This window comes from Cryptomeria japonica, chromosome 5, assembly GCF_030272615.1.
Source record: "Cryptomeria japonica chromosome 5, Sugi_1.0, whole genome shotgun sequence".
NCBI lineage: Eukaryota > Viridiplantae > Streptophyta > Pinopsida > Cupressales > Cupressaceae > Cryptomeria > Cryptomeria japonica.
In genome coordinates, this window is record NC_081409.1 from 216,124,535 (window position 1) to 216,134,892 (window position 10,358).

The window sequence follows — 10,358 nt, forward strand, 5'->3', positions numbered from 1 at the left end:
ATCTCAAGATTGGAGAAGAACAATAGACAACGTAAATATCCATATACTTCATACATAGCCGAAGATGATTGCAAGCAGCAATTAACGATCCAATAAAGATAATCATAGCAAGACATAGCGATGATCCATCATTAGTGAGTTGGTAGATCAATCAGCCCTCATCAATATCTAATTAGGGAAGATGCTACAAACATCTGATTGCTACGATCAGACCAAGAATATGAAAACGTCTGCTCATACCACCGTAGATATATGACCACCAGATATTAGAATTAATTCCGCAAAGACAATTAATCTAGCAATGACTAAAGAAGCCATACTAAATTAATTAAAATAAAGGTGGTGATTAGTCAGCAATGATTAAGCAAAGAATTGTTAAGACGATAGTTGTGTCATAACACAATGATCGTTACCGAATATGTTATGAAAGAAGTCAGTTATGAAAAGGGATGATTCATCGAACTCCAAAGGAAGCCACCTTCTAGTTTGAAGAAGTATAAGATGCAAGAAGAAACACATTCCAACAATCATCGAATATTGTTTATTAACTGTATCCATATTTGGGATCTGCTACAGTCACCTGCCTTTGGCACATTCAGTTTGCACAGAATAAAATCCGACGGGTTAAATATTCGCTTGCTTCAAAGGATGACCAGACACAATAATTAATTATCATCACTATATGTGACAAAGAGAAACTGGAAACATAAGTATACAGTCACAGTCATATCAGAAACAACAGGAGGGCATTTCATAGTATACAGTCATTGCATAGTACCCATTGTAATATCAGACATACCAAAGATACTACATCAAATTTCAAATTCTGAACATCATACCCATTGTACCAGATAATAGTCGCAGAATATATATATATATATATATATATATATATATATTGTTTCAGATATTAATTACATTTAGGAAAAAAATAGATATATTCATACAACAGATTGTGGCTTGTAATTCTTATTATAAGTGGCATTTTCTCAAGGTTAGTGTTAATTATTTTAGAAAGAAGTCACCTGTGATTAAAGTGTTAGTTAATTGTCCCCACTTTGCAAGTAATTAAATAAGGGGACATTACAGCATCATACCCATACAATATTCTGAAAGAAATCATCCCAATTGACATGTAATAGGTGGTATCGTAGCAATGCTCACCCAAATGCAACCACCTAATCCAAGCCTTTTCTTGCCCAACTACATAGTTACGCAGATATCCTTCCACCCATTTGTTCACAATCTTAACTAGTACTCAAGGTCAATTTTGTGCCAACCAACCTAAATAGCTCCTACCAAAATGCACTGACAAACCTACTATCCCTGTCACTAACTATACTCTTCGGCAATCCATGGAGTCTGAACACCTCCTTGAAGAATAACTCTACAACTTGCAATGCCTTATACTCCATTGAAATGGCAAAGAAATGTGCAAACTTGGTCAACCGATCAACTACCACATATCTAGTCTCTATTGTACACCTTTGGCATTCCTGTAATAAGATCCATAGATATGCTTTCCCACTTCTATTTTGGAATAGGCAATGGTTGTAGCAAACCTATTGGGAAAGTGTGCTTTGATTTGAGACCCTTCCAAGAGAAACTGTCTCTAACCTACCTATAGGTTTTAAAGTATCTTGGAGGTCCTACTAATGGTGCATCAAGGATGGCTCTCAAAATCTACTCTTTAAGCTTTGATTTAGGAACCAAGTAAATTTTGTCCTTGTAGTATATAATATCATCCACCACCCTATATCTATCATCCTAAACCTTACCATCCATCAACTCACATGCAAAGGTGTTTTTGGAATACTCAACCAAAAGATGAGCCTTCCAATCAACTGATTTTTTTGTCAAAGAGTGAATAGCGGGTTTCCTAGATAGAACATTTGCAACAATATTCTTTTTCTCTTTAACATACAATATGTCAAAGTCATGCACTTGTATCTTACCAACCCACTTTTGTTGCCTTTCATTCAAATCCTTCTACTCTAAGAAGTATTTCAAGCCGATATGATATGTTCTAACAACAAATTTTCCACCTACCAATTACTATTTGAACTTTGCCAACGATGGCAAGCATCTCCATATTGTAGATGGAATATAGTCTCTCTGCATCTTGGAGCTTCCAACTCTCAAAGGCAATAGGGTGTCTCTTCTACATCAACACTACAATACCCTCACCTAAAGCATCAAATTCCAAAACAAAGGGTTGAGAGAAATCTAGTAACGCCTTAACAAGACAAGTACTCATCACCTCCTTGAGTTTGTCAAATGCCTATCGAATCACATCTATCCATCTAAAAGCTCCTTTCTTGGTGAGATTTGAAGAGGTGCGCCAAGCTGAGAAAACCCCTTACCAAACCTCTTGTAGTAACTACCCAAGCTGAAGAATCCCCTCAACTCGGTCAATGTCCTCGACAGTGGCCAATCCAAAAAATCCTATATTTTCACCTGATGAACCTAGACACCATTAGCACTGATCACATGCCCCAAGTAGAGAATCTCTATCATCCCAAACTCACACTTAAAAGCCTTAGCACACAAAGGCTATGCCTCCATGATGCCCAAAACCTCATCAAGATGTCTCAGATGTTCCTCCCAAGTCCTATTGTATATAAGAATGTCATCAAAGAATACTAAAAGAAACTTTTGCAATTGTTTAGTGATTCATACAGGACTGGAAGGTGGTGAGGGCATTGGTCAAGCTGAATGGCATGACTAGAAATTTGTAATGTCCATAGTGACACTTGAATGTCGTTTTATATATGTCCTGCTCCCGTACTCTAATATGGTAGTACCCTAATTGAAGATCCGTCTTCGAGAAATACACTACCCCATATAGCTCATCCAACAACTCATTTATTACGGGTATTGAGCATCATGTAGGGAGCTAGGATCAAATGCCTTGATCCAACCCGAAGTGGTTCTAACAAACCCTCTATAAACAAAACTATCAAACTACGCTTCGACACATCTATGACCATAACTAACAGCTTCTAGAATTCTAAAATATATGAATCAATCGAACCAACCTGTTTCAGTTGTGCCAACTCCCTGAAATACAGTTCTAGATCCATCCTATCAAATCTGTCAATCAATTGCATGTGAAGTTTGCATAGGAAGTTATACTATCATGTCGCAAGGTCACTAGCCCATGGTACCACCACTCATGAGCACCTCCATCTAAGCGAAGGGTAGCACATTTGATTGCTTCCATTTCGGTCATGAGGTTAAGCTGGAAATAAATGTCCAATTTTTGTACCCATGCACATGTTGTACACTTACTTGACTCATCATAATTGGGGATGGTTAACTTGCCTACCTTGCACTCAAATCTATGTTATTTCCTTGTCCTCCTTCCCTTCTAGGTTTGTTTCTATATTTGATGCCATAATAATCTGCCAAGAACACAGATGCATGAAACTCATCACCCAATGATCTGTACTCCTGTAACTTGCTCTCTAGGTTGAGCATCCAAAAATTCAGGCATTAGAGGCCTACGAGTAGTTCTACTTGCTGCCCTGGATGTGTTTATGGGAATGTTAGTGTTGCTATCTTCTCCATGGTTACCATTACACCCATTGTTGCCATTATTCTCAGGACCACCCTGATCATTTCTGTTATTTGTATCTATTGTTTCCATCATCCCGATTAAGGTCTGGACTAACTGCTGCTGTCCTCTAGCAAGATCCCTGAGCATAGCCAAAATACTAGTGCCCTGGTGTTCCTGTCTATCATGTCTATCACCCATATTTCCTTCTTCTGAATCTAATTTCAAAACACCTCTTTCCCTCCTGCTCCTTATAAATTCCCTACCCTATAGATTCATTAAAAAGTTCTGTCATTAAGTTTTTTTTCAGACCCAACCAGCTAGCAGGCTCTAAGCTCTGATACCACTGATTTTTTTTCTAACTTTTTCTTCCCCATGTTTCCTCCTGAGATATTTTGTCAAACATTTTGCAAGCTTTTGAATATGAAGAGTTTAATTTGCAAGATTTTGTGTCTTGAGTTTGCAATGGTTTCAGATTTGTAGGATTTTCATACATTAAAATTTAAGTGCTTACAGAGGCAATTGAAGATATTTCTGACCTTTAACACTGAGAATGTCCTCCTACTGGAGGTTGCTCATACAGACATAGAACTGAGACTGAACTTGGTCTCAGACATTACAGATTTATAGTGATGTTGTCAAAATTCTGTCCAACCCACAGAGATATCAGCTCATGTCTTCCTGTTCCTAACGCCCAGAAGGAACCAGCATAAATGCAAACTCTGTCCCCTTTTCCCTCAATTTGCACAGCCAGCATTAATACAAACTCTGCCCTCTTTTCCCTTGATTTGCACAAGAGTTTCCACGTCTGGATATGAGGAGGTTTACAGCTGGTGTTAAGCTCCATGCACCTCCTTTAGGCTGCCATGTCCTATGGTAAGGGACTTTTCGTGCCCATGAACTCCTCCCAAGATGGCATGCACTTCACCCAATATCTAAGAACTTCTGCCAACACCCCAATAACTTCGTAAAATATGGTCGACCAGCTTACTTTATTTTTCATGCCTCTAACAAGCTCATTAACGCCTCATACAAACTCCTTTGTCCACATTCCAGCAAAGACCAATAAAGGATATTGACTCCTTCCCAAAACTTGCGCCAATACATCAGTTGTTTATCACTCAATCAAAAGCAATGCATGATAATAGCATCCCAAATCTCCAAACAAAATCGAAACTGAGAAATTTGTATTTACCAAAGACTTCACAAATTTCTACAACCTTAAACGTTGAAACCATGCCAGAAACCTGAATGACCTCTCTTGAAACCAGCTAGGGTAGAAACTTACACTACCGAAACAAGTATCCCTTAGGATTTTCATCTTAGGGTTTCTATTCGACAAGAAGCTCTCTAAGTTCCAAACAGATGAAATAAACCAAGCAAGAAGAAATGAGCTCCAAATTCCCATTTTATCCAAACCTGTTGAACATTCTTGAAAACCCTTTTAAATGCCCACTTAAAATAATTCATTAAAGTCCAAATGATAGAGTGACTTTAATATTTCATTTAAGTCAATTTATGTCACTGTATTAGAATAATTAGAAAAGTTACCCCTTAAAATGTGGTTTATTGAGTAACATTAAAAATTTATTTAATAGTTTAGTTTATTCCCTAACCACCAGACTATAGCCTGTGGGAATAAAATAGACTAAGTGCCCTCCTTGGCTACTCCTCGGAAAGGGCCAATACAGTCAATGGCAATCCTTGTGGTTCTTCCAATCTACCTACATCATTTAATGTCAACGATGATGATCTTTAAAAAGAAAAATATGACACTGATTGCTGATTTTTATTTTTTTTAAATTGAACAATGAATATCTATCATGACATTCGAGTTTGACAAATTGACATCAAAGTAGTATTTTTTATGGGAGTTTTGTTTATTATATGCATGTCATGTGATATTTTATACAAATATCAATATGTATGTATTTATGTTTTTTAATGTTTTTGCATGGAGATACCCAAAATGAACTCAACCCCGAAAACAAGCTTGTCATACTGGGACAACAAAACTCAAATCGATAACTTGGGTTTTGATAATATCATGATGTTCATTTGCAAATCTCAGTCATTCTGGACATCGAACACATTTTTATAATTGGAAGAGAACATCAAAAGGACAAGTTACATCCATTCCAAAGCATTAAAAAGAAGGCCTAAGTTTTTGCACTTTAATTTTATTATTGGTTTTATTCTTATTTGCATGAAAAGGTTTCAAGAAAGTGCATGTGCCATTGTGGGATGGCTCTTTGATGTGTAGATGATGATAACACAAAAGCTTCAATCTTCAATATCACTTTAAAACTTGCCATCCCAACCTTAGATGATTCAAATGTGTTATAAAGATTAGCAGAGTCTTATTAAAAGCCTCATCTCCCAATGCTAAAATTATCGATCCCAAAAAGCTGAACATTCTACTTAAATTGGGCTTTGTTCAGTACACTCCTCCAGCCCATTCCGTGGATATTAAAGGAAACTCTGTGGAAGAAATCAGTAATTTACAAAAATTCACAAGAACATGAAAAAAGCATTATAGAGAAGAATTTTGATAGCTACTGCTGTCCTGGCTAGCACCACATTGTTGCTCTCAAGTTTCATAAATTTGATTCTACATTTTGATAGTCTTTGTCAACAAGTCTTCTCAAATAAACTTTATCTTTATCAATGGCAAATATTGGACATCAATGAAACCTTGAGCAGATGCACATCTCTCACTAACGTCAACCGTATTGAATTTCTTTCTAATTATAACCATATTCAAGTTACATGCAATGCTTGTAGCTTTTGCAAGTTTTCCCCTTGCTGAGATGTGCATATTGCTTATAGGTGTCCCATGAGGACAAGGAAAACATTTTGTATTCAAAAGGCTTCAAATTTGACAGGCACACTTACCTGCCAACATGTATTGTAGCATCTTAAGGGCACTGGCTAAATGGGACTGATTATTTATCATGGTCTCAATTACTTGTTTCAACAAGGCCTCCAGGAAGGCACAAAACTTGTGGCCATTGCCAAATTCTAACTTTACAGACGACAGTCCCAGTAAAACTCCAAAGCCGGTTGGATTTTACTTTTGGTTCCTTTGCAGACCACCCTTCTGTACATACTTTTGCTTACTAATGGAGATGAATCTGACGGCCAACCCTACTAGTCAAGTAAATATTTTATAAAAGTTTTATGTTCAGCATCGCCCCCTTATGTTGGAATGGTTCATGGTTAAAGAAATAAACATCAAATTTACTATTAGCCAGTTCTAGGTTAGACAACAATGCCTGTCGAGCTTCAAAGAAGGTTTTACTTTCCTTCTGGTTCTTTCGTTGCATCAGCAGATAAATTTGACAGTCAGCCCCACCGGTCAAGTTAAAAATGTATAATGGTTATCTGGTCAACATTGCCCTTGTTATGTTGCAATGCTTCATGTTTAGAGTAAGAAACATCAAATTTATTATAATCCGGTTTGGCCTTAGAATAAGGGTGCGGTCCCATGAGGGGGCTTAAGCTTCTATTTTCATGGAGCAGGAGGTCCCATGGAAAAAAAAAAATTATGCTACGGGTTTATTTAGAATCTTTTCCTAAAAAATAGCAGCTCCTACTTTAAGGATTGCATATTTCAGCAGGTGAAATCGGGTGAAATTGGAGTGGGGCTAGAAATTACCCCACCAGCTTACGGATGATATCTGTCACTTGTCACATACCTTAGTTTAGATTGCTGCTAAAAACTAAATTTGGAGGGAAAATAAGTTTTTTAACTTGTTTTTATCATTGCAGAAAGAATAGCAAACAAAGTTATGTATTCATAAGATCACCAGCTTCCTTAAATTTAATACAAAATTCATGAGACCGGTAGCTTTAAAATATTCCTAAAAAAGTAGCTTTAAAATATTCCTAAAAAATCTCAGCAATTGCAGCTCTATTTTTTTAGGAAGCCCCCTCCATGGAAACCCAGCCTAAGAAACGTCAATCTACTACAATCCTTAGCAATTTTTAGGGTTCACCCAAAATTCACCATTCATATGTTACAATCTTAAAAAAAAATGATCGTATCTTACGGTTTTAAAAGCGTAAATAGGACCATCAAATTTAGCCCTTGCTTGCCACTATGTACTTCTTTGGACCCTCCTCTGATTTCAAAGTTAGGAATTTAGGCTGCCGGAATGGAATAAGTCATGACTAAATGCTACGAGTATTCGGATAATACGAGATTATGTTAGAAATTTAGGAATCTATGATATTACCAGAGCAAATTAAGATGATAAGATACAGACATATCCTCAACTCACATTAAGGTAAGGAGGACTTCCCTTGATTCCAACCTCCAAATGGTTCGACTGAATTTTGCAGTAAAACAGCTTGGTAGGCACATTCGGAGGAAGAGTGATATAAATATTGACTTCTTCTAGAGTCTGATCCCATTCAAATACCTTCTGACCTACCAATTAATAAGCATGCAAACAAATAAACAGCCACTCCAACTGCAATCTGTAAAATACATATTCAAACGGGAGGGACGCAGATCATCGGCCAAAACAACAACCTTACCGTTGTGAATAAAGCTGTGGCGTTTATCAGGGGCCAATTTTTCGGACATCGTTTCACAAGTATGTGCGAAGCAAACGGCTGGAAATTGCAGATACAATTTGGGTTGATTCGCTTAATTTCTCCGCGAACACAAGCTTTATAGCGAAGTGGGTTTTCAAATTTTGGTTTCTTTCTAGAAAGAGAACATATTGTAAAATACAATGTCAAAAAAAATATTATTAAACAGGTATAGCGTTATGGAGACTCTTTTACAATACAATTGATTTAAGGAGTTTTTTATGAGATGAATTAAAGGGGTCTTGGAGTGCGGTAGTTTATAATTGAGTTTATTAGAGATTAAATTTTGTGAATGCAAGATCTAATATTATAAGAGATGATGTCAAGATTGTGTCTTATGTAATTTCGGTAGAATGGATATCATTTAGTCTATGGCTCTTTGCTCAAACTACAATTGATTTAAAGAGTTTTTTTATGAGATGAATTATAATGGTTAAGGGGTCTTGAAGTGCAATAGTTTATAATTGAGTTTATTAGAGATTAAATTTTGTGAATGCAAGATCTAATATCATAAGAGATGATGTTAAGATTATGTCTTATGTAACTTCGGTAGAATGGATATCATTTAGTCTATGGCTCTCTGCTCAAACTATATTAGTTTAGATTTGTGCACACAAATTGGATTATAAATGATAAATGACAAAAAAGAGTGCTAGAATCAAATTTTAAGAAATGGGAATTTCTAGAAAGTTCACATTTTCTAATGAGAACAAAGGGGATGATCCATTGAAATAAGGTCAATAAAATGCATGGTTAAAAAATAGTGAAGCTTTTCACAAGAAAAAATCTTAAAACTTGTGAACACGACAAGAAGACAAACAAAGGGAGAGCTAAGAAAATATAAACAAAGAAAAAAATTATACAAACATAAGTAAAAAGAAGTAGGGTTTACGCCTCTAGTCATCAATTCTAAGATAAATAGAGAGTACCCTCCTAGTTGCAACCCTTCTTCTCCCCAAGAGTAGTAAAAATTGGTACAATAGAACTAAAAAAGTTACCCTTGGAAGAGAGGACTTTGGTTAAGGCATGTCACCAAAGAAACAGACATAATCTATTAGGCAAAAAACCATGAACATGATAAATATAAAACCCTTAATATTTAAATATATATTGGCACCCTAAGTTGTTATGCCTCATTTTGTTTTGCACTCATTTTGTCAATTTGACACAATCTCATCCACCATTGATGATTGATCTAAGATATTTTTAGTTGGGTTGTTTGTATTGAAATGTTGTTTAAGGGTATTATTTCAATGTGATTAAATTAAATCCCTTACTAAAACATGTTATCTTGGGTTGCTTTGTGGTCATTACCCACTAGTTTGGCCTCTGTGCGAGTGTTTTTGGGCCTATTTATAAGTCCTTGGCTCCTTAAGTTCTTTTTCAATTTTTCTCCCCCTCCACTTAGTGTTATATTTCCTATCAGACTTTGGAGCTTAATGAGAATTTTGGTTCCCTTTTCTAAGTCCCTTCCACTTCCTCATCCTCGTGTAGCATTATCTTCATCCCCTCTCAAACTTCGGGTTTCAAGAAGGAATGATAACTTGGAACTTAAAAGTCCCAAGTCTGGATTGTCTCTTTTTGCATCATGTGTCCCCTTTTAAAATCTTCTAGTCATTGTAATCATTAAATGTCAAGACCCACTAAGGACTTGGAACCTTAGGTTCTAGGTTCAAAGTTCCTCATGTGCTTTGCATTTTAGCACCCCCCAAAGCTTCTATATGTCATTATTCTCTTTCATACATTGGGTTTAGGTTCACATGTACTAGTTCCAATATCCATCTGATGTTCAACCTTGATTGAATTGTCTCGTTTATTCCTTATCAAACCTCAAGTCTAAGCAAGAACCTAGAACTCTAAGTTTCAATTCCTTGGTTTTCCTTAGAGTTCAATCCACAATGACTCTTTCTTCCCTCTTCCCATCAAATATCAAGTCCCAACTAGAACATGGAACCTCAAATTCCAATATCAAGTTACGTCTCACTTTTAGCCTTGCCAAACATTCACCCTCTTATTCCTTTTAGTTTGCTTTGGAACCCGAAACTCACATATTCTAGTTCCAACCCCCTATTCTCCTCTATGACCTGATGTTTATCACTCCTCGGCCTTGGTTTTGATATTGTTTCTAGTCCCTAATATTACAATATCATCTCAAACATCAAACTCAACGTGAAACTTGAAATAGGTCATGTTCAAATTTTAG

The 10,358-nt window shown here is 36.3% G+C and overlaps 1 protein-coding gene across 1 annotated transcript in view; it reads right to left on the bottom strand.

Annotated features, from left to right (window-relative positions):
* The window catches only part of LOC131064393 (uncharacterized), a 29,008-nt gene extending 20,706 nt beyond the window's left edge, over positions 1 to 8,302 (bottom strand). Inside the window, exons 1-2 of the mRNA XM_057998523.2 lie at positions 8,099 to 8,302; positions 7,840 to 7,988 (exon numbers count right to left, since the gene is read on the bottom strand). Of these exons, the coding sequence (XP_057854506.1) occupies positions 7,840 to 7,988; positions 8,099 to 8,147 (198 nt within the window). The 5' untranslated portion in view covers positions 8,148 to 8,302. The remainder of the gene's footprint in view (positions 1 to 7,839; positions 7,989 to 8,098) is intronic.
* Positions 8,303 to 10,358: the final 2,056 nt, after the last annotated feature.